At 37.5% G+C, this 25,817-nt stretch overlaps 2 protein-coding genes across 5 annotated transcripts in view; both read left to right on the top strand.

Moving 5' to 3' along the window:
• lars2 (leucyl-tRNA synthetase 2, mitochondrial) overlaps positions 1-4,654 on the top strand; it is a 138,096-nt gene extending 133,442 nt beyond the window's left edge. For 3 of the 4 annotated variants that reach the window (XM_077206141.1, XM_077206132.1, XM_077206149.1), the window contains exon 21: positions 4,254-4,654. In XM_077206141.1, the coding sequence (XP_077062256.1) occupies positions 4,254-4,433 (180 nt within the window). In that variant the 3' untranslated portion in view covers positions 4,434-4,654. The remainder of the gene's footprint in view (positions 1-4,253) is intronic. The other variant, XR_013195596.1, reaches the window with a different exon arrangement.
• Positions 4,655-14,353: 9,699 nt separating this feature from the next.
• Positions 14,354-25,817, top strand: part of limd1a (LIM domains containing 1a) — a 42,400-nt gene continuing 30,936 nt past the window's right edge. The window contains exon 1 of the mRNA XM_077206199.1: positions 14,354-16,011. Within this exon, the coding sequence (XP_077062314.1) occupies positions 14,949-16,011 (1,063 nt within the window). The 5' untranslated portion in view covers positions 14,354-14,948. The remainder of the gene's footprint in view (positions 16,012-25,817) is intronic.

Genomic DNA, 25,817 nt, shown 5'->3' with positions numbered 1-25,817 from the left:
TCAGTACAGGCGCTCTGTAATTTGTGTGTGTGTGTGTGTGTGTGTGTGTGTGTGTGTGTGTGTGTGTGTGTGTGTGTGTGTGTGTGTGTGTGTGTGTGTGTGTGTGTGTGTGTGTGTGTGTGTGTGTGTAAAGGGATTGGCCTCTGCATTTGGCATGATGAGTGAACTGTTATTACAGACTTGAATCATCTGGGGACTGAAATCTTCTGTGTGTGTGTCTCTACTTGCCCTCATGCATCTGTCAGTTTTCAAAAACCTTGGTATAAATTGGTAAATTTATGCTGCCTTCTAAGTTACCTTATTTTGTCCAAAATCTGGGGTTAAAAGTATTGTGTGTTGTTATGGAGGCCTGTGTCCGCCATGTAAATTTTTTTTTTTAAACCGCATCTTTTGCGATTGCAAATTTTACTTAGGCCAAGTTTATATCTTGTAATTATGAGTTAACATCTAAAAATTCTATTTTTTTAAATCTGAATTCTGAGTTTAAATCTCGCTATTCTGACTTTTTTCATAGAATTTTGAGTTAACGTCTCAATTTTAACTTTTTTCCCTCTGATTTAAATCTTTAAATCTGGCCGATCTTTTTTGTTTTTCCTCCGAATTTTGTGTTGATTCTCGTAATTCTGAAATTATTTCTGGGAATTTTGAGTCATAGTGCATTTCACAATTCCGACTTTAGTACAATTTAGACATCTGACAACAGGACCGTGTGAAGTGAAGTGAAGTGGTGCTGAATCAGAACATGAAATGCTGTATATTTATTTATGACAAAATCCTGTTGCACTTTAAGGCTTTTTTTTACACATAAAACATTTTGTCTACAGCAATGTAAAGTCATTTCATTCACAATTTCCCAATGTTGACTGCTGCAAAACAACTTTTGTGGCCAAAATCCACCCAGCATGCAAAAAAATGCATTTTGTGAATTAAATATTCATTTCATGAATGTGTGCTTTTCGCCCAAGAGAGATGTTTAAAAAAAAGTCAGAGTTGCAAGGCATAAACTAAGAATTAAACAGAGAATTGTTCTTGTAATCCTAAGTTTATGCCTTGCAATTGCTACTTTTTACATGGACTTTTTTAGGTGTAAACTCAAATTGCAAGATATAAACATCAGAATTGTGGGATTAAAAAGTCAAACGGATCCATAAAAGCTTTCGTGCTCACGCTCTATTGCTACAGGCTGATGTCATTGTTCTACGTTCTCATTGGTTGGTTGGTATGCGGGCGATTTGGTGCACTAGAAAAGATGTACCAGGCAAAAAATAAAATATAAATTGTTGCCTGAAATAAATTGTAGAAATTCACCTGAATGCAGTTTGTCACTAGCTCAACTATTGTAAATTAAATTAACAAAAAGTAAACTGACTATAACTAAAGCATTTAACTGTACATTTTCATGTGCAAAAGTCCATGGAAAGAATATTCACCCTTTTTTTGACACAGTACACATAAGTAACTGCTACGAAGAAGGATGCAAAAAATAATTTCATCTACAAATAAGGAAGCAATTACTACCCAGAAGGCTTTGCTGCGCCCACTCACGGCCAGGCCTCAGGCTGGTGTATTTTAGGGAATCCCCGGCTTTATGCGGACAGCTGAACTACTTTGGGAGTCATAATAACAGGTTTGATTTTCTCCCATGATGCAGTCCAACTGTATTTGACCACAGACACACTGAGGAGCAGAGGCTGTGTTTCTCACAAACCCACACACAAAACTAGCAGCAGACGCAAAGCTAGGTATCCATCCCATGATACATCATACGCACTTAAACACACAATATGTCAGCTTATAAACTAAAACTACTGCTGATTTAGATCATTTTACCAATGTTTTGTCTCTGACGGAGCATTTGTAGAGCAAATTGAATTCCTGTCTCAACTTTTGGAGTGTCATTTTGCAAAGCCTTGAGATTTTCCTCTGGATCGTTCTTTCTTGCCTCATTTTTCCCTTCACCAAATGTTGCACTACAATATTCCATAATAAATACACTCCTTGCTTTATAATTCATATTTACACAGTGTTAAACTGTCCTTTAACAGCATATACATATGCGTATATGCTGTACAAAAGTCCGGGCATTCGTCTCTTCTGCTCACCAAAGCTACATTTATTTAAGCAAAATACAGTAAAAACAGCAATATTGTGAAATATTATTGCAATTTAAAATTCCTGTGACCAAAGCTGAATTTTCAGCATCATTACTCTAGTCTTCAGTGTCACATGATCCTTCAGAAATCACTCTAATATGATGATTTGATGCTTGTTTTTAGTGTTTGATGTTGAAAACGGTTGTGATGCATTTTATTTTTCAGGATTCTTTGATGAATTGGAATTTCAAAAGGATGGCATTTATTTGAAATATAAATCTTTTGTTACATTATAAATGACTTTACTGTCACTTTTGATCAATTTAATGCATCCTTCCTGAATACATGTATTACTTTGAAAAAAAAATCTAAAGTTTTTTATTATTATTATTATTATTCCTGGTGGAGAATCAAATGGACAAATGATTCCCTAGAAATTCCCTAGTTTGCACTATTCACTACTCTTTAGAAAATGTCATTAGCCGCGTTTCCATTACAGACTTGCACAAAACTCTTGTGATATTTATGTTGATATAAATGTTGATAAAAATCTATTGTGAAATGGCGGCATTTTCATTAACCGATGTAATGCAACTAAAACAGCATTTTTCCTCTCGCAATGAGTCATTCCAAAAATCATGGCGATGGATGTTGGTAGGTTTACGTATATCCCAGCCACCGCACTGGCCATTATTATTAATGGAAGGAGACGTAGGGTTATTATCCAAGCATTAATGACAAGGAAAGCGCTTTATATTTGTGAGCGGCACATATGAGGAGTTTCTGAGTGTTTTTCCCTCATATCTGCTTCAAGGTCTTGATAAATCGTTGCGTTTCTTTGTTGTTTAAAATCCAGTATTCCAGTAATACTTTTGTCTTTTATGAGTTTAATTAAGAACTCTGTCTCGTCTTCTGTCCAAACCTACTGCGTCATCTTTAAAGAATGATCGACTTTTATGTACACCAGGTGGCCTGTAAACACGGGGAAAAAAAAGTTTCATTTGCAGTTTTTCGAAATATTCCTTATATTCGGAGAGAGCTCAATGCGCTGCAACTGAAGAAAACACAAGCCGCGCTTCCAGTAGCCTTCAAATTGCGCAAATTGAAATTGCGAATTGAAAATACACCCAATGGAAACACGTCAAATTCGCAAAAACTCCCATTTATCGCAAAAAAGTTTTTACGCTCGCATGAGGTGGTTTTTCAGGCAGTTCAAAAAATAAATATTTCACAAAACTGCAATGGAAACAGTTTTTGCGCATTTACAGGTCGCCTGACGTAGATGAGGCGGTGTGTTTGGACAGAATGCGAGACACAGTTCTTTATTAAACTCATAAAAGACAAAAGAATTACAGGAATACTGGATTCTAAACCTCAAAGAAATGCCACAATCAAGAAATGAGTGAGAAACACACAGAAACTCCTCATATGTGCCGCTCTCAAGTATAAGTGTCTTTCCTGTCATTAATGCTTGGATAACACACACACACACACACACACACACACACACACACACACACACACACACACACACGTCTCAACTTTAAAACATGCCTGCTCATCTTTGGACCCTGCATTACCTAACATTTTTTTAATGAAACCTATTTAAACAGAAGATGACAACATTTGTACAATGTAACTGATGTGTAGATTAATATCTTACCATGTTCTTTTTCTCTCTATCTTTTTTAGTTTTCAGCTTATTGTTAACTCTTCTCATTTGTATTCTGATGACATTGAACATTTTGCTAATACATTTTGTATAGTGTACAGTATATAAAGTTATATGTCATCACTGCATGTTTTGCACACACAAAAAAAAAAAGTTTAAAAAATAAAATAAAGTAGACATTGAGCTATAGCGTGTCCCAGCCGGGTGCGTCACTTATTGGGGTCCCCTGGAAACATTTCCGTTGTGGTCTGTATTTGCAGTGCGTTTCTGTGTTTGGTTGTGTTGTGAGTATTTGGAGCGCACTTGTGTTGTAAAACAGATGATGTTTTCTTAATTTGCGGGTGTTTTTTCTATTTGCATGTGTTTTCTTCAGTTGCAGCGCATTGAGCTCTCTCAGCCACCGTACTTTCAGCTCAAAATAACATGTATGAACTGCATGTATCTTCAGTCTCTACCCTCCATCAATATTGTCTCTGGTTTCTCCTCAGATCAATAATAAGGCGTGTGGGAGTGTATCTGTGCCTCGTGACGTGTCTCAGGACGCACAGAAGGTTCAGGATCTGGTGTTGAAGAGTCCTCTAGGAGCCCGTCTTCTCTCGGACCGTGTTATTAAGAGAGTCATCCTCTCACCCAGAACTGCTCTCATCAACTTTCTGCTGGACGAATAACACGGCAAGATGTGCTTTATTGGACTTTGGGATCCAGAAGGGGATCGTACATGAAAAAGACTCTGAAATCCAAAGAGCCACGTCAGGAAAACAGCAACAATTTTTGGACGAGGGAACCGTGATGGACATGAGTAATGAGATGTTTTGCAGAAATTGTTGAGTGTTTCTCTCTGCTCAGATGACAATTAAAATTGCTACTAAATAAAGAGGCTTTTAGATGATTTCAGGTTTATGGGATGCATCTTTTGTACCAGCCCCACCTCAGTCAGGCCAGTCGTGAGGGTTATGTAGTGATCTATTTCTGAACACCCGGGTTTAGCCCGACATCACAACACGTAACTAACGTCTCACCCTGACCGAAGAGCAAGAAAAGCTAATCGTGAAAGCAACTCTTAGTGGTTAATATAGATTCTTAACTTTTGTGTAGCTTTTTGCATTGATATTCTGCATCATTGCAAAAAAAAAAGTTGTTAACAAAACATGTTTTACAAGAAAACACCATTTCCGTATTTCTACTTCATGATGTCATGTTTAAAGTCCCCATGAAATCAAAATAATTTGAGTTTTTTAGCTTTTAGTATGAATATGTTAGCCTTACTGTTATCTATAAGCTAGTGTGCTCTAAAACAATGACAAAACTCACATTTACTAGATATAACTAGTAAAAACGCGGCTGCCCGTTTGCTCACCGGTGTTGTGCCGATTTTCGACCCCCTGCCAAATTATTACCCCTCTCGTTGAAGTCAGTACCTGATTGCCTAATCCTAACCCCACCCCTAATCCTAACCCCTCCCCCACAACTAATCCTAAACCTACCAATGCTAGGGGGGTAGTAATTTGGCGGGGGTCAAAATTCGGCACAACACATAAAACACATAAACACAACACCGTAAACGTGATCATATTACCCCAATTCTGCGCTCTCTACACTGGCTTCCAGTCCGATATCGAATTGATTTTAAAATCTGAACTTTCACCTACAAAAGCCCGTTGTAATCAAGCCCAATTCTTCGTAGCTCTACTGTGCTTATTGTCTTAATCTTTCTTTAAATTTTCCTATCAATTTTTTTTTTCTTTCATGTACAGCACTTTGGCCAACCAAGGTTGATTTTAAATGTTCTTTATTAATAAAATTTGATTGACTGATTGATTGATAAACGTTCAAAAATTACAGTCTCTCACTCCCGCCATGATTTTGATAACATTAATTTGTTCTTCAGCTTCTCATCAGAATTTCTGTCCAATTAAATGCTCTCTAGAATCTGAAGCTCCGCCCCCTACACTATAGACCAACGCTACTTTTGCGTCATCGAAGGGAAACGCCCCTTTTTTGGGGAAAACAAACGGATTCCTCTGAGAACAGAACTCGCTCTAGATCTGCAAAGTTTCTTGATAGCAACAATGGCACAAACATACACACTGTCTTTGCCGGACAAAAAATAAGCCACTGGATACGGGGTTACAGAGGTGACTCTTTGAAATGGTTGAAAACTTGGATTAATGACGCCACGCAGTGGCCAAATATGGACTATTCAGACATCTACCACTATCTCGTGGAATCACCAATAGTCTATTTTTTTTGTCATTACACACTCACAGTATGACAAACTAAGCGATGAGGCCATGTCAATTGGATCATATTTAACTTGATTTAAACTATTGACATAGTTTTGTTGTAGACTAGCTATACTAGTTAGAAAGACGAAGCTGCTAGCAGCTACGTGATTAGCTCTCACTAGGCACGCTACCTTGGCTGTTTTACTGTTGAAATAGTGGCAGGCTAGGACTAAAGTGGACTTGGCTGTTTTCTGCTTGTGTCTAGGACTTTGAAAGTTGTAAAAAGGTTTACAGTGTACAGCAAAATATGTAGCGTTGGTCTATATGATCCTAACAAATTCTATCTCTATTCTGCGTTCACTTGCAAAACTTTTGAATTGCCTGAGAAAGTTTTATTCGGTCATAAAATTTCTACGAAAAATTTCCCCAGAGATACTTTGGAGAATGAAATAAAGAGCAGGGAGGAAATATATAGCCTATATAGCCAACACAAAAGTTATGCAAGTAAACGCAAAAACTATTATAGCCTAATCTTTCCTGGCATCTCATCTTTTCCCATCACTTTAGGTTTGGTTAACACCTTTAATATATCATTTCACAAGCTTGAATGAACAGAGGCATGGTCTGAGATAAGTGTATTTACCGGTGTTGAATTCTCGGTAGATGAAGAAAATATCCGTCATATAAAAAAAAAAAGAGTAATTTATTCACCAAAATACAAACCGACACAATGGAACATCCCTCATGGCCTCATCGTCTAGTGTGTCATACTGTGAGTGTGTTAATGACAAAAAAATAAGCTACTTACTTGGTGATTCCACGAGATAGTGGTAGATGTCTGAATAGTCCGGCAAAGAGAGTGTGTATGTTTGTAGTGTGTAAACTTTGCAGATCTAGAGCGAGTTCTGTTCTCGGAGGAATCCGTTTGTTTTCCCCCAAAAAGGGGCGTTACCCTTCGATGACGCAAAAGTGGCGTTGGTCTATAAATAGACGCTGAAGCTGAAATCAGGTGAAATCAGTCATTTGTTCACACATTTACTGTTTTCTACACGGTGAATGGCTCACTGTGCACTACATGGCGGAGCTCATTCTGTCCTGTACGGAGTCTTTAATTGCAGGGGTCATGCTGGTTGTGTCGGGCGTCTACACACTGAAGATTACGCTGTGTCAGATAACACTGTGAGTTCAATTATTTCAGTGGGAATGCTGGATCACAAGTACACTGAACATTTTTTGGTCTAGAATTTACTTTTGAAGTTTGAAACAAGTTTCACTCGTAAATTGCTTGAAAATTTAAAGGCCCACTAAAGTGCCCGTTATTTTCACTAAAACAGGAAGACATATCGAGCAGCGCGGCGCCCCTTTTTTAAAAAAGCCAAAAGTGTTTAGTTTATATCACAGCTCGGCCAGAGCCGTTGAGCTCGGTAAAGCCACGCTTGACCGCTTATGACAGCCACAATCTAATAATAGATTCCCCTTTTATACTTAATATGAAACGGTTACTATAGCAAAACTGTGATCATAATCATGCTGAGGATGTGTAGTTTGAAAAGTGTGTAATTTATGTTAGTGCATGGCAAATGTGTTATCTCTTCTGCCCGTCAGTGCTAATGCCGAGTCTGTCAAACCGTTTCTCCTTATCTTTAAAATAGCATTCTGTGGCGGTTCACGTGACACTAATGTGAAACCAGACTTCATTCACCCCAACAGAAAGCATATTTACACTGTCTGAATCTTTCCCTATCCCCCATGTAGTGCACTATGTGTCATTCACCATGTAGAAAACCGTAAATGTGTGAACAAATGATGATTTCAGCTGCAGCATCAGCGTCTATTTATAGTGTAGGGGGCGGAGCTTCAGATTCTAGAGAGCATTTGATTGGACAGAAAATCTGATGAGAAGCTGAAGTGCAAAGTGATGTCATCAAACTCATTGATCCATATTGGCGGGAGAGCATAGACTAAGTTTTGAACGCTTATATAATTTTGTCATTGTTTTAGAGCACACTAGCTTATAGATAACAGTAAGGCTGACATATTCATATACTAAAAGCTAAAAAACTTCCCTTTTTATTTCATGGGGACTTTAAACATGACATTATGAAGTAGAAATACAGAAATAGTGTTTTCTGGTAAAACATGTTTTGTTCACCACTTTGATGTTTTTTTTTGTTGTTGTTTTTTTACAATGATGCAGAAAGCTACACTTTCATGCAGACAAAAGTTAAGAAAATTGTTGACGCAACACACTTGTGTGAAGTGAATCTTGCTTTTCTTTATCTAACCACACTTCTAAAACACAAACAGTCCGTATTTCTATCCATCATTGCGCTTAGTCCGGTGTAAGGACCCAGTTTATGCTTTGGTTATGTCAAGCAAGTACAGTTTGTACTGTATCATCTTGAATAGGCAAAAATCCTCAAAACTGTTTCCTAACCCTACTGTATGTTGCAATAACAAGCCAAATCAGCAATAACATTTTATCAGAAATGTTGCTTTTGTCTTTTTCAAGCCGTTTCAGATAATGCACATGCTTGTTGAAATCAAGATGCAATGGAAGTAGTGTCAGATCTTTTTTTCCATATTGTGACGTACATCTGAGTGAAACGGATTATTAAAAAAAAATGTTGGACTTAGTAAGGATTGCGGAGATTAAGCGGACTAAACGATTGAAGAATCCTGCATACATCTCTAATTTTCACTGGAAGATCCAGTTATGAGTTTTTAATTTAAAATGACAAGGTCAAAAACTTTTTCTTTTATTGTTCTGTGGAATATAAAATAAGAGATTTTCTAGAAATTTCTCCAACCAAAACTGGTGACACAAGGGTGACAAAATAATTTGTAATTTTTCAGAATCTAAATGAGATTTATTGCCAAATATGCTTACAAACACACACACACAAATTGTTTCGGTGAAGCTTCCGGTACACAAAAAGAAATAATAATATATTTTTTTTAAATTGTGAAAAATATTATGTATTAAAATTAGACAAATAACTAAAATGTACACTATACATTTTTTTTACAGTTGTAAATACAGATTAAAGAACTGCACGTTTTACAAGAAAATAATTCAGTCTTTCTATTTTCTAATTTCAAGTATTTGTGAAATTGATTTCTGAGGGAAAATTGTGCACACGGTAGACAAGATACAGTATGTTTTAGTTCATCTATGTTCAAGAAAATGTATATACAGCAATGAAATGGTATCATAAATTTGGGTTGAACTATCTTTTTAATTGTGAGTTTGGGAGCCTAACAGATGAAACCAGAACATATTTCCATTCTTTTAGTGAATAGTCGGGACACTGTTTCCAGAACAATAATCTGAAGGTAATGAATAATCTCTTCTTTATAAGACTATGCGGTCCTGTCAGACTGCTTTACCAATGCCCGTCATTCCCTTTGGAAATGTGAACGGAGAGACTTGAGTCATCAAATTTCAACACTGGAGTAATTTGGCCCCATTTTCTCAGTCTCGGCTGCCCAACCCAAAGACACAACGTACACTGACACCGCTCCAGTTAGAGCCGCGCTAAACGGGTTTCGACTGGGTTGCTTTATATGTTGAGTGTCTGACCTTCCTCCAAATGCATGAGATATATGTTTCTCAGTACTTGAGTGAACAAAAAGTTGTGAACTGTCATAAAGGAAGCCTTTCATGTCACATGAAGTGTTATTCCCTCAGGGTATTGACGTCCCGGGACACTCGCTGACAGTACCTCTGTTGTTCATGTTCGTCAGGAGCCACACATAATTCAGTCTGAAACTGATCCCCACTGCTGTTCCTTATGGCCTTATCTAAGTGACTCACTAATAAAACTCTGAAGCAAAATTTCCCAGAAGTCCCACATTCCTCAAATGTGCTGACTTTAAAAAGAGGAAGGGGTTTTTCTTTTCATCCCAGATGAACTTGATATTTTTAGAGTATTCATTTCCTGTGTATTGTGTCTTTTTGTATTGTGTTACTTACTGTATTCATATTAGTGGTTTCTCTTATTTTCTGACATCATTTACTGACCCTTATGTCATTCCAAACCAGTCGGACTATCTTTCTTCCATGAAAATAAGAAAGAAGATATTTTGAGAAATGTCTTTTTTGACCATATGATGAAAGTCAATGCTAACCAAAGCATTTTCTTTTGGGTTTCCCTTTAAAGGTGCTGTCTGTAAGATGACAGAATGACTAGTGGTTGAAATAGGTACTGCAGTCCAATTCAAAATATCCTCAGACTCGACGCTCACACGGGTCGCCGGTTTGAGACGCGCAACAGGATCGAGCGCAATGGACAATGAAAATTGGTAAACTGGCAACATGCAGTATTACAGACCAAACATTCCTGCCTGGAAACACACCTTTCAAAGTAAAATAACTGGCTCTAGTAGGCTAGTGTTTTTCAGAGAAACGAGAATGTGAACTTAGCATGTTTCCTCAATGTATAACATATAATCGCATTTTTTTATGCTTTAGTAGAGTGAAAAAGTTACAAACAGCACCTTTAAGATTTGAACAAATCCTTATTAATCCTTAACAAATCCTTAAAAGTATTAAACTTTGGCACAACTCTTTGTATTGTTTCCTTAAATCATGTTACTTGTTGAGGAGAGGAGTGTTATTATTTTTCTAAAGTATCAGATTATTGATCATTACTTGGCGGACGATAATTTTAGCTTAGAAAAAACTTTACAATAAGGTTCATTGGTCAATGCATTAACTAACATGAACTAACAATGAGCAATACATTTGTTACAGTATTTATTAATCTTTGTTAAAAAATCCAGTGCATTAACTAATGTTAACAAATACAACCTTTGGTTTTAACAATGTATTAGTAAATGTTGAAATTAATATTAGCTAAGATTAATAAATGCTGAAGAAGTATTGTTCCTTCTTAGTTCATGTTAACGAAGTTTGTTAACTAATTAACCTTATTGTAAAGTGTTACCATAACTTTTTTAAAACATGTTAAATATTTCAGTCTGCAGTATTTCTAGGTCATTAATCGTAAATTAGTGTCAGTGTTCATAGAAACCTTTTTGTACAGAATCGCAGATTTTCTTTGATTGAAGCATGAGGTGCTGGAATTTTCTCAAAGAGAAAATGATCCTCAGGAAATTCATGTTAATTTCTCAAGTCAGATTTTCACTTGAATTGAAACTGAATACTGATATAGTAATTTGAATGAAACACCCCTGTAGTTCTCTCAGTCTGTATGTCAATACTGTTCAGCAATAACACAATAACACATGACCAGTGTCAAGCTGGTCTACAATGGCTCCGGAAAGTGTTCGGTCTTTTTAAACACACACACACACACACACACACACACACACACACACACACACACACACACACACACACACACACACACACACACACACACACACACACACACACACACACACACACACACACACAAAAAAAACCGGGTTCAAAGCGATTCAACAAAACATTTAATTTTCAAAATGAAGAGTGTGACATTTTGTGCTTGTGAAACAATGGAAAATATTGTGATGAACGACGCCTGACCAAATATGTGTTACAGACTTAAAATCAGTGACAAAGCTGTTGATTCAAAATCAGAAAATGATGGGAAAAGGTAGTTAATAGCATTTAAGTGCAAATTACACTTAATTGTAATATTTTGCAGCTAATAGTGTTGGGTAGGAGCTAACTACAAGTAGAGACGCTGGTAACTTAACTCATAGATATATACACTAGATGTCGCCTTGAGATTCTGAGCATGCGTCAAAACCGCCGCCATCTTGGAACAGGGGTCTTGTCATAGGAAGTAGCTAGGTAATGCTGCTATCTCTGCCTGTACTTTGAATTCATGGCTGATGTCGGACTTTTGTGCTGCGAATGGATGTTCGAACGAACGAATTCTAAAAATTTCACACATTTTTTAAAATTCCTCTGGACTCAGTGATAAATGCATGTCTGACTGTTGGAACGAACCAAAAAAACTAGAAATCGCATTCATGATGATTTATGGTGATTTTATTTCCGTTAGACCTTTTCCTACATTGACGCTGATGATTAAAGAGGAGGGGCTCCCCTGTTCCAAGATGGCGGCTCTATTGATGCATTCGTTCCAATAAACTGCCATAGCCAATGGGACATCTAGTGTATATATCTATGAACTTAACTAAACAGTGTAGCATTTTTTTTGGAGCAAACTACTTTTTTCAGCAAGTAGCGCGAAAGAAGCTTCATTCCACTTTGAAGCGTTGTTATTATATCGCTAAAATTGTGCATTATTGCACTTTTTTTGTTTCATCACGCATCTTGCACAGTTCACAGAGAAGAGATGGTCTGATGATCAGGGTATATGGGGAAAACTCCCCCCTTAAGGACCGTAATTGTTTTCTGTGAAACAAATGTTAAATGTGTCAAGAAGTTAACCTAGTTTTCAGTAACAGTAACAATTACATAAGTTATATTAGTTATAAATGTCCAGAATTTTCATGAAATTATATTTTTGCAACAAAAACGCATCTTAACTCCATCTAGTAGCCTAGTTATTTTGGGAAAAATGTATTTCTGATTTTCTGATGACCCGTCATAGTTTAATTTGTCCCAACAGAGTTTTGTAATGAACCTAAAAGATCACACACATTGCGTTTTGTCAATCGAAAAGAAACTCAAAACAATTATTCCGTCATTTGTAATACTAATATATACAATGTCATTGTAAAGTATTTTCAATGCAGCTACTGTAGCTAACTACCGTTTTTAAAGTGTGGCTTGACTGTATCTTAACAAGTTTAATTTATAGCTTGTCAAACTAGTTTCAGAGAAGCTTCCCCTACAATGCAAAGACATTCAGACTTTTAAAGTGTCAGTGTGTGTTGTGTTGTGGGACGTGCGAGGTGTGTGCTAATAGGGGAAAGTGTTTCTGTCGCTCTTGCAGATAATGTTGCTTCAGGAATGCTTGGCTTGTGGAGCTGATCACATGAGTGCCGTTATCTATCACTTCACTTTCCTCTTCACACCATCACAGTTTGTTTGGGAGCTTTGGCTACTTTGTCTTCCGATGAGGTCATGATGATGTGGCCTCCAAGTGAACTACCAAACACATGTGAATTGTGTGTATTTGAGGACTTTTACATTATGAGGCATGTGATGTGAATCTTATGTTCTGAACGAGAAAGAAACAACAACAGCAATATAACAAAAGTTTAATAAGTAGTCCAACTTTTAAAAAAATCCTTTAAAAAATCCTTAATCTTTTAAAAAAATAGAGCTGTTATATAGAAAATAATTGGTAGACTAACTCGGATGACTAGTTTGCAATAGTGGATGAGTAAAATGAGATCTATCTGTGCCAAGCTAAAATATGTAGAAGAGCTGATGATATTTGAAGGCTAAAAGAGGAAAGATTGTTGTTTGAATAACTTCTTAACTTTGATCAAATTACTTCAAGAATTGGACTATACAGCATGTGGTACTTTACAATGCTTTTTTAATTTCTTTTTGGAGCTCGGTAAGGTCCATATCTAACATGATTTGTGGTCTTTGGAAGAAAGCAAGCCAGGTTGGGAATGAGGTGGGTCAATAAATCATGACAAAACTTTCCTTTTTGGGACTAAATGTGAAAACAATGAAAATGTAATTAATAATAATAATAATAATAATAAAACATTCATTAATTCATTCACAGGGTGACAAGTGGGTTATTTGAAGGGGCAAATGAAAGAGAATTTTACTAACCCGACCTAAGTATCGTGAATAAAACATCAAAACGTGTGAAAGATTCTGATTTTAGGCTATTTAATTTAGTGTAAGTGGCCATTGTTAGTGGATAGTAGGCTAATATACAATGTAGCCTACTGACGGTAGCAATGTTGTAGCCTACTGTTGTTGAGGCGCGTGCTCAAAATGTGGAGGTTTTATATTTATAAATAGGCCTATATACGGCACAGTTAAGCAACAACACACGACAAATCCATTTTGGACCGTTGAAAACAACCCGGCATTTTTGTCGAGTGGATAAACAGGAGTTTTGTTGTTGTTTGTCCTCAGTTGGTAACATCTCAAAATCAACGTTAGATGTAAAATTCTCTATAATTAAGTGCTGGATTATTTCCTTGTGTTTTGTGGTGAGCAAATTATCTTCAATGTAGGCTACTTTAATCATGTGAAATTACTACGCAACCGCACGATAGTAGATTTTTTTACACGTCTCTTTCAAGTAGGCTACACATGCTTTCTAAACCGCGTAAAGCGTTTTCAAAACCCCAAAAGACTGATAATGAATGTTTATCATGGGGATCCGTGAGAATCAACTCCCCGCTGTTGTGTGTTTTCCTCTCCGCGCGCCCGTGAACTGCACAGCTGGTCTCGCGCTTCTCCATTCACACACACTCGCGCGCGCACACATAGCCTACACACACACACACACACACACACACACACACTGGGCGCGAGCAAAGAGGAGCACGGAGGCGGGAGTCGCTCAATCTCTCTCTCATAGAGTAGAAGAGTTCGCTAAAGGAGCAGTTTCAACCAGCTCTCGATTTTCAGTCGGGTTTCGTTAGACCTAAACTGAGAGCTGCCTCCGAAAGTTAGCTTAGTTTTGCTCTTGTCCGTTTCTTTACAGTCAGTTGTTTTTAGTTCATTAGAGTTTCTGTTTTTGTCGCTGTCTTCAGTTTTTCTATTTTTTTTTTATTCAGAGGCTGATATTGACTTTTGAAATAGCTTTCCCATCGCGATTGTTCGCCTAGCGGAGTATTTTTGGCGCGTCGGCTATTTCAGTGGATTTAATCTGTGTGTAAACAAACTCTTCACGTGGTTTTTGCAGTTTGAGTGATTTTTTTTTTTTTTTTTTTACACAGGTAAATTACTTTGAACAGCTGTTCCCCATCAGTTTTCCATCTTCAATGGTTTGACTAACTCCTCAACGGACAGAAGTCGTTAAAAATTACTTTCTGAGTGTCTTTCCAGTTTCAAACATGGATAAATACGACGATTTGGGACTTGAGGCGAGTAAATTCATCGAGGACTTGAATATGTATGAAGCATCGAAGGACGGCTTATTTCGCGTGAAGAGAGATGCAGGAAACAACCCGGATTTCGAAGAAACCAGGAAAGTTTTTGCCTCAAAAATGAGCAGAATACACATGCAAAAGCAGCAAGAGGAGATATCAAGAAACGAAAGTTTGCCAGGAGCAAGGATCAATGGAAGTCATCCGAAAGTGTCAGATAACACACTTTACACCAAAGACAGGCCACCCATCAATAGTTTTAGACAAGCTGGTGAAGCAGCAGCCAAACCACCCATCATCTCGGGACCAATGGTTGGCACTGCCAATGTGACTCCATACATATCTTATGAAGGACAAAAACATCATTCAGCCGGCTTACATGATGGATCCAGTGTCAGGGGTTATGACAGTAAGGAGACTGGAAATGCTGTTAACCCGATACCAGTGCCATCCCGGGCATCACCATCAACAAGTCCTCCTGGCACATGGGGGTCAAAAAGTGGTCACCCGTCTCAGATGCCATTATCTCCTTTCTCCAACACTTCTAGCTCTCATGCAGCTGGTCTGAATCATTCTCCAGTGTCCCAAGGCTTTCCTCAAACCTTTTCCACGTCTGGGAAATCGCCAACAGGAACATACAGGGATTCATATCATCAAGCTAATGCTAGTCAACCCATAACTCCCCAGTGGTCATCCAGTGGACCAACATGCCTAAACGGGGCAGGTCATAACATTGGCACCCACTCGCTTAACCATGTGACCCCACTTCCAATGTCCCATGGAGGGAAGCAATGTGAGCCACTCCAACCCCAAAACACTGCGCCGAGTATCCCGACAATCCCTGCTCCCACATCAGGAGTAGAGTCTCCCAACGATGAGTCTTCCAGCCCCTCCCGAACACTCAAACTCCCGTGCCAGCCCCTCCACGCACAGGCGGATCAGGGTCAATCTGTGGCTGAAATCAAGTTAGAAGCTTTAACTGAGCGGCTGGAAAAGGAGATGGACGTCCAGCCAAAGGCTGAGTACTTTGGTAAGCACAACGTGATCACTGCCAGTGTGTTCTTCTATTCATCTTTCTCACATCTGCAATTGTATTTAGCAGCTTGTTGATTGAAAAACCCTCTGCCTCTGTTTCCAGTTGACCTTCCCTTCATATGTGTGTGTGTGTGTGTGTGTGTGTGTGTGTGGTTGCCACAATGTGCACCATACAGTCAGTCAATTGTGTGTGAGTGTGTGAAAGAGCCAAGTAGATCCCTGCCTTTCCAGGCTTTTTCCTTTCCAGAAGCTATTCCTGGGACTTGAATTCTTTCTCATCTGGTGTTCATTTATTTTATTTCATCACAGTTTAATCACCAAAGGCAGACTTTGCTGTTTCTTTTTTTATTGAGTTAGGCTCTGATCTGTAGGATTATGTTTTCCTTGAAAAGTTGCACAGTGCCCGCTGAGTATGAAGCCACCCTAAACTAACATTGCCAGTCCTGTTCGCCCCATTGGGCTGCAACACAAATCTGTATTCATTCACATTTGCCTCTGCAAAAGACCTGCCAAATGTCTCTTGCAGGATATATCCAAAAACCAAACACATCTTTATTATCTTTTATGCCCAATGTTGAGATTAGTTAAAATTTACTTTAGTTATGAGTTGTTGATGTAAGAGTAAAATGATTTTTGGTTAAAGTTCAGGAGCTCGGGAAATATGGGAGATTTAAAGGGGTACTGTTGGTAAAAACTGGTAAAATTCTGTTGTTTATTGAACCTCATATCTTTCCGAAATGTCACCTGTATGTTTCTGAAGAGAATTTTTGAAGCCCGAAGTGGGTGGAGCCGGCCGTCGCCATCTTGGCAGCTCGTCACTCCCGGATAACCATAAATGGGCAAAGAGGCGTATTAGCTGAGGTGACGTGACGCTAACAGACAGCAGACAAATGGCTAGTAGGCTACATCTACGCGTGGCCGGCTATTTTCATAAACGTACATTTCACCCTCTCTTTTTTCAAAAATAACATTGTGCACACCTGTCAGTTTTCAGAAAAGTGTTCGTTTACACAAACCCGTGTACATGCCATCAAGAGCATGCCAAACCTGTAGGTGGCAGTGTAGAAGCTGAAGCCCACGTTAGCTAATCAGAATCCCGAAAATAGCAACAACAGCAACGAATCACTTTCTCTTTTGAACAAAGAGGTCACACTTGTTTTGACGCAGGTGCAAGTTCTGTCGCATACTGTGACGTCGGCTGCCTAAAACGCTGTTTTTCTAAAACAGAAGACAAACGAAGTTTTCCAAACTCTCCACTCTGGCCGGAGTTTTTAGAAAGAATAGTTTTCAGAGGCGAATTCTCCTTTTGCGTGTAAACGAAGGGAAATGTCTCCGTTTTTCAAAATAACCATGTACGTGTAAACGGGGCCTTAGTGACATCAGCGGCAATCCACCTGTCACTCAAGTTTCCATGCCCTTAATTATGCAGAACTTTGAGGCTTAATATAATTTAAACTGATGAGTTATAAAAACAAAAATCACCCCCTCCTCAGAGTTGTCATGAAGGGCAAAATTAACATTATAGACCAAAACCATGTTTTGTACCAGGCTGTAAACATATTTTTTTTCTGCTGTAAAGTTGGGCATTTTAACATGGGGGTTTATGGGATTAAGCCTGTCTCTAGTGGCCAGTGGATGAAGTGCAGTTTAAGTCACTTCCGTGTTGGATTCACGAGAGAAAACATAAGTTTTCTGCTTGCTAAATATATGTGTATATGAGGACATCCAGATCTGATTCAGAACGATGATCAAAACACAGAGGGATTAGATCGAGTCCATCAACATCCCAAAATGGGTCGACATTTCATTCAGCAACATTAGGCAGTTTTTATGCTGTTTAATGTTAGTGATTGCATCATTTTACAAATGCATTACATATGATATCGCTTGTTTCCGCTTCTTCTTCGCCTGTGTTTTGATAAGGAGATTCAGTAATCCTTTAGAAGATGTGTAACAGCGCCCCCTACAGTATAACAGTGAAAACACGGAAAGCGGGAAAATTCTGTCAGTAGTGGGGAAAGAGTTAAGATGACCTATATGGGCAAACAAACTAATATGGTAGGGGAGAACCGGGGCGAAAGTAACACGGGATGAAAGTAACAAAGCGATTTTCTCTGAGCCCTGACTACATTTGCGTTTCAAGCTATGACAGCATGTTCAGCATGCAGCCACTGACAGAGCTGCTAAATATCACGTGATTTCATCATCGTTTCCCGTGGTTAGGTCCGGAAAGCTATTTTCGAGTACGGCAAGTAAATTACTGAACCGGTACTTTTTTTCTATTTACAAGTTGTGTTTCTCGTTTCATGTGTCACAGTAATGATCAATCTACATGTTATTTAGTGCTGCAACACATGATAAAGTTAGCCTTGTCAGAGTTTTTCAGTATACAAGTAATTCGGGTTTAAGTGTCAGGAGTTCCAGTCGGGACGAAAGTAACACTTGTTACTTTTGTCCCGCTGCTTTGTTTACGATTAGAAACAGCTGGATGGAAACATGACTACAGTTAGATTATTTTGATAATTCATGAATTTATCTTATTTAGTTGAATTGTCATATTGTTCATTATGTTGAATGTTTTATAAAATGGATTGACATTCACAATACAAAAATATTTTAAGCAAATCAAGTTTGTACTGTCTGGTTATTTTTGAAACATTTGATGAAACTGAAATTTAAAATTAAAATGTAATGTTAATTTTTTTGCAAAGATAAATGACAAAATATGTTTGCAGTTATATGAACAGAGTCATAGTTAATGAAAACCAGAGGAACACAAAATTAAAATATAGATGTATTGTTGTAAATGTATTGTTGTTACTTTTGACCCAACTGTGTGTTACTTTCGTCCCAACTGACGTGGTCGAAAGTAACAATGTGCAACTTATGTTCATAGTGAAATTATACTGAAGTCATTCGACATTTGTACAAAATGCCACCTGGTATTGATAGACCACACTTGTGAGTTATTAACCACAGCAAAAATATATCTCGGTCTAAAACAATATCTTTTAAAATTATGTTTTCCTGAAAAATTGTACTTTCTCCCCTGCTCTCCCCTACATAGTGTTTAATCAGAATTCAGTGTCATCAAGTTTGCCTAAAAGAATTTAAAAAAAAGTTTTTAATGTTTTTTTGTACTTATACGTGTAAATTTTGTACCAACTAACATTTTAAAAATACAAACACTTTGATGAATCCGAAAATGTACGTCTGAACGGTTTTTACGAATGATTTACACAAAAATTAGTTGTGCTCGTACGTTTCATAAATGAGGCCCAATGTCTTTATGGCTATAGGTCATGGTTAATTTTCATGTTCTTATAGCCGGAATCAAATTAAATATGCCATCTATAACCTAAGTGAGGTCCATAAAAACTGAAACACTTTGGCGCCTAGGCAGACTTCTAAAATACGTAAAGAAAACATGGGTGGTCTTTGAGTGCGACTCACCGCAGAACACAGGACACACGAGAAGGAGCAGAATCTCATTTGGACCCTATTAATGAGCATATGTTCCTGAACTAGTTCAGTATTCTGGCTTTACTGGCTAACTGGTGGCAAATGTTGACATCTGATGTGCGTCTGTTCCAGTTTCACTGTTTTTGACAGTAGTTTCTAATGGTGCATTGAGCAGTTTTAACTTGTTTGATGTTAAACATCATAATGAATCAGTTCCTTCTGTAACTAAATAGATCACTGAGAGGTTTTACTGTCATATAGATATAGTGCATTGATGTATCATCAGTGTAGAATAGTTATCAGATGAAAAAGGTGATCCCAAGCTGCACTTGTAAATATCTTTGCTATAGGAATTTCCTGCTGGAAAAGCACAAAGCCCTCATACTGTGGGAAGTATCTTTACTATCTGTTACTGTGATTGCAGAAAAGATACCGATATACAATAGTTACAAACACGATAATTCTTGTGCTTAAGCCTACATAGACACATAAAACATTTCCTTTACGCATGTATCTGGACATTTGCTGTTTATGCGTGGTGTATAATGTGATCACTGGGAAATAGCTGGTTTAAATTTAACTATTAAACGCATGAAAACACTGCTCACATCCTCCTGACCTTTGTCCTTTACTCTGGCTCGAAACTGTCACTCGCTCTCTGATTCGCACCAGGAAATATATTGTGTCACAAATACAGCATTTGGCCTTGCGTGATCTGAACAAATCAAGGATTTTTATGTAAACTGAGGCGTGGGTGATTAAAGTACATTGCTTTTTTTGTCAACCCCACATATGTTTTCTTTTTAAGAGCTCTCAAACCTTGAAAATGTCAAATATCATTCGGGCCATAAACAAGTGTAGTTTGGACAATGGTTTTTAAAACTAGATTTTTATATTTTCTGTAGAAAAAGGAAATGGTGTAACCTATCATCAATGGACCCTTTTGAACAGATTTAATTAAGCTTTATTTAACAAGGCAAGTCACTTAAGAACAAGTTCTTATTTTTATTTTCAACAACAGCCTAAAAGACATACCAACATACATTACAATACACACACATATATATTAATTTAAAACATTTACAAGCTGTGATGAAAACACTCCCAGATTGTGATGATGTGCCACAGACTCGGTTATGAACACCGTAAATCTTTGTATAAAAAAAGTTTTTTTATATTTTCATATTTGTAAAATTATGTACAAATACGTCTACATTTTGCGTTTGTTTTTCTAATACAAGTGTAGGGAGTGACTGCAAATTGGAAATCTTTCTCTCTAATGATGATATTTTCTTCTCTCGATAATTTTTTCCCCCTCTTTTGGAAAGTCATAGAAATGCTGTCATGGATTTTATCTTTTGCAATTGATTTCAAATGGAAATGCAAAAATTATAATTGTTGGCGTTTCCATTCATCATTATTGGCATTTACCCAACTTGACAACTTCTGCTTCTGAGAACCCCAGAAATGTCAAAAGGATCCATATTATTAATAATGCCTGCATTAAACAAACAGTTAAATAGTAAATAGTAGGGGTGCAACGATTCATTCGTTTCCTTGATGCATCAATTACAAATCCTGACGATGCATATGCACAGATCTTGAATCGTGGATCCTTTATTTCGCTCAATAATTGATTTGAATGAATTATTGTCTTAATGAATGAATCATCTGTAGCATTTGATTTTAATGAAAATAAGAGAACCTCTCCTCATGCAAAGGTGTGTAATAAAATACTCTGTATAAGAAGAACAAAGGGCTTTTCTTACTATTCTGTGAATGAAAGTGAGTTTAGGATTAGTTGGGAAAGTGCATGATATTCTTGTCTATCCATGGAAGCAGTGTATGTTTAATGCACCTGGAACACTGTAATAAGGTTGTGTAGCCTATACATTAACACCATCCTACACAATAGTTAACATGAACTATTAATACTTTTAAAGCCTTTTTAAATGTTGGACTGTATGTAATTTTCTACATATGCCAGTTTTTATAGGCTATTAAAATAAAGGTATATAGCATCAAGAACTAACATGGACGCAAGTGCACTTATGGCGTGTCCGAATCCACTTTTGCTAGTTTAACGACGGGAAAAATGGTCGGTGCTCGCGGCGCATGGTCTAAAAGGGTCGTCCGTATTCTCTTAATGAGTAATGGGTGTGTTTTGGGCGTAACGTGAAATAAACCAATCAGTGTCTCATCTCCCCTTCACCTTAAAAGCCAGTTGACTACTTCACTATTTACATGACGGGATTTGCAAGCGGAAAAACTGAACGCTTCTCTAAGAGGAGACGGATCTGCTTGTGTGCGAGAGGTTAAATAAAGCGTTGGTCAATGCCTCAGTCTATTTCAGTTTCTCAAAATAGCAACGCTCCAACAATGCGCCCGAACACACATCTCGTTCTCAGACCAGCAGCTCATGGGTGCACATATGGGCGCAAATGCATTTGATATTCAAACAACATTGCAGGAAGGGAAAAAGAAAACTGCGTCAGGCTGAAACTAGCAAAAAAACACTTGTCCGCCTGGTTGCGTATGATAGGGCCCCAAGTGTTATTGTGAATCCTCTCTAATCAAATCGTTCTGAATTCGCAAAAAAAAAATCATCCATAAATCGAATGAAAGTCCTACTAAGTAGTGTAATATTATAGATACTTGCCATTGGACAGTGTGTTGATGACCAAGCTGTTCTGTTTACATCCGAAATGCACTGAAGGATGTTTTTGCTTACACCTGTGTCCTGTTGATGTGTTCTGGATGCTGAGTTGGCATAATAACCCATGCTGGTGTTTATAGTCTCAGTCTGACAGCTGCTACTCCGCAGGGATCTGTAAGGAATGTCTGGATTTTACAGAGTAGCTAAACAAGGACAAAGAGATGTTAATAAATGACAGGACTTTAGTGAAGTCTAATGGTGGTTTCGCCTCTGTTGACACACGGATGGTTGGCGTCCCCCCCGTCTGGAGTGGGTTACGCTTGGCCTCTCCCTGCCGCTCGGTTTAGTTTGGGAAGAGACACTGGATGAGATGAGATCATGGATGAGATCCCGTCTCGCGCGCACATACACACCAGAAGCAGACACACATTCATGCTTTGTGCCCTGTGCTCTTTTGATGAAGGATTCCTTAATCTTCCTGTCGACTAGATGGCTTTATCTTAATTGTTGTCTAGGATTCTTGGCTTCCTGTCCCATAGCTCTTGAGTTCATGTCCTGCTCTCCTGAATGACTGTATCTGGGTCCACAGTTACTTTTTGGCAAACCTCTCAATGGTGGAAAATGTGCCTGCTGTCATTTTTTAAGCCCTATTCATGCGGTAATTGTTTCTCATGGGGATGTAAGATCATTTCAACATATACAGTTGAGCTGCACATTTAATCATTAAAAGATCGCAATCTTGATTCAAACCCCCACATGATCTCATTCCTAAATGCCAATGATTCATGTATCAAACCTTTATAAAATCATTCATTCAGATCTGCGTTGGCGTTGCCGCTTATACAGAGAGAGCAGTTGTCAATGTTTAGGTATGAAACCGCTTCACAATTTGTTTTTTTAACCACACAGTATCATTATTTCTGTAACAAATGTTCATATCATGACAGAAGATCTGGGATAAAAGTTTAGTCTATAGTTCAGATATAAACACTGATGTCTATGGAAGCGATTGAAATCATTTTGAATGTAATTTCGCTTTGAATCATTACATCGTTACACCACTTGACAAGAGACTTAAAATATATGTCATTGAATCATTCATTCAAGATTTGTTTAAAAACAATGATTCATCTAGTAATGAAACAAGCGAAGTATTTATGAGTGTATTATTGAAGCATTCATTTAAGATTAGTTTAAAAATGCTGATTCTTCCAGTAAAAATGAAGCAAGTGAAGTATTTATGAGTGATTCATTGAATCATTCATTCAAGATTTGTTTAAAAACACTGATTCATCCAGTATTTAAACAAGTGAAGTATTTATGAGTAAGTCATTGAATCATTCATTCAAGATTTGCTTAAAAATGCTGATTCATCCAGTAATAATAAACAAGTGAAGTATTTCTGAGTGATTCATTGAATCATTAATTCAAGATTTGTTTAAAAATGCTGATTCATCCAGCAATGAAACAAGTATTTATGAGTGAGTCATAGAATCATTAATTCAAATATTTTTTTTTAAAAAGACTCAATTTAATTAAACATTTTAAATAGCCAGCAGCAATATCAGAACCACTAGTAAATTACAAGGTAATTTGTTTAGTTGTCTGTTGAAAATCGTGGTCTCTATTTGAAAACAAAAACAAAAACTAATTCTCAATTCATCCAGAATCGTGCAGCTCTAATTTAAAGTGGCTGGTCAATTTTATTGGCAGCCAAATCGAGAATGTCAGTTTTTTTCTCCCACCACCGATGTAAAAATTCCCAGCTGAATTACCCAATGTTTTTTTTTTTTTTAACAAACTCCAAGTTTATGTGGTCATTTAATTTCCCAAATCCGCATGTCTAATTCTACAAGAAGGGATTCATCCAAAAGTTGGTTTTGTAAATATTATTTGACCACAGCCAAGCACTGTATGGCAGGCTACTTGTTGCATTTCGCAGTAATGTGTACGAGTTTTAAACTGCACTACAGTGAGCAGGAGTTGTTAAGAATGAAAAGGGAAACGAGAACAAAATCACGTAAAGTTTTGAAATGGGCCATTATTGCAATATTTAAAAATTTTTTTTTTTATTATATACATTCACTGTATCTAAGTTGGGGGTTGCACAATGCATAATTGTACTACTTGACAGAGAATTATTTAAACCAATGTGTGTCAATTTTCCGTTTTTATCAAATCAAATTGAATCAAATAATAAATGGGAAATTATTTTCCTACTTTTAAATTAAACATGAATGTATTTATTGTGCGAGCAATTACAGACATTTTGTTTACAGTTGAGCTGACAGTCATGTGACCGACCGCATGAGCCAGTTCAGTTTATTATGCGTTTATCATTATGTGTCTGATCAGTTTATTATTTATCATCGTTATGTGTCTGTTAGTACAGTCCGGGACAACTGGCAAGAAAGTTTTAACGACTTGCCAAAGCTCATTTTTATTTGCATGTGGCATTTGGCACGTGTAAATTTAGGAGCCTGGCTTCACTTCCATTAATGTATTAATAAGCACATGTGGGCTGGTGAATAACAAAAACAGATTTAGTCTTTTATTTGTAGATGTAGTGCTGTAAACAAATGCCACTGGTGCTCACGGGAATCTGTTGGCCAATATATCACCGTGAATGGCATTGAATATGATTTACTTCAGTACTATAGTGCCAATTGTAATCCGAAATTCACTTGTTGCATCAAAACGTTGCTCACGTTGACTTGATCTACACAATTGTCATTTAGTTTCATATTGCATAAACAACGTGATATATAGGAGAGAATTAACGAATTCCCACACTTTTGATGCCGTGATCAATTCAAAGCATTACACCAGCATATTTACGTCATTGACGTATGTCAACTAAATGTAACATTCTCCAGCAGTTGCACTGAATCCAGACTCGGTTTAAATGAATTACTGGAATTGCTTCTTTCAATGAAAAGCCCTTTTGTAAAGCAGATGCGGCTCTGATTGTGTCTGACTGAGCTGGTTGAGTTCGGACCAGGTTTAGCTGAGTGGGCAGATCTTGTTAGCGTGATGTTTGCTGAATACCAGATGAAACAGAGGCTCTTTTGTGTGTTTCCAGCGCTGGCTCTCCCTAGCTCTTAGAGGAGACCTCTGTCTGTTTAACGGTGCTTTCTCAGCTCATGCTTGCTTAAATGTTCTCCCAGCACATGCCACGTACACCAGCCTGAACCCACAGACGTGGACAAAGACCCGTGTGTTCTCAGCTCACCTTCCCGACGGCCAGTCTTGTGATTTCACTTGAGCTGAACGGCTATCTTAAGCTCATCTTAATGTAATGTTCTCTGAAGGTCATAAGGGTCTGGTTGTTTACTAATTAGCTCTCACTTTACCATCTGATGTGTGTGTGCTAATGTGAACATAAGGTATACTGGTACACAGATCTTCTTTTTAGTGCATTATTCACAGTGGCTTGCTTAGTTGGGGAGATTTAATTCAATATTCAACAATATTATTGATCTGCCTGAATATATGGCACCATTATATGAGAACTGAGCTGGGCGATGACATCATGGTTTACTCCAGAGCAGCTAAATATATATATAAATAAATTAACTAAATTAAAAACTTTTCTACAACAAAAATGAACCATCACTGAGCATCGTAAAAAGCGCTATATAAATAAAGGTGACTGGACTTGACTGTGCATAATGATGCAATAT

This window comes from Siphateles boraxobius, unplaced genomic scaffold, assembly GCF_051911475.1.
Source record: "Siphateles boraxobius isolate OS27281-9 unplaced genomic scaffold, OSU_SipBor_1 12, whole genome shotgun sequence".
Lineage (NCBI taxonomy): Eukaryota > Metazoa > Chordata > Actinopteri > Cypriniformes > Leuciscidae > Siphateles > Siphateles boraxobius.
This window is presented reverse-complemented; position numbering and strand designations above follow the sequence as displayed.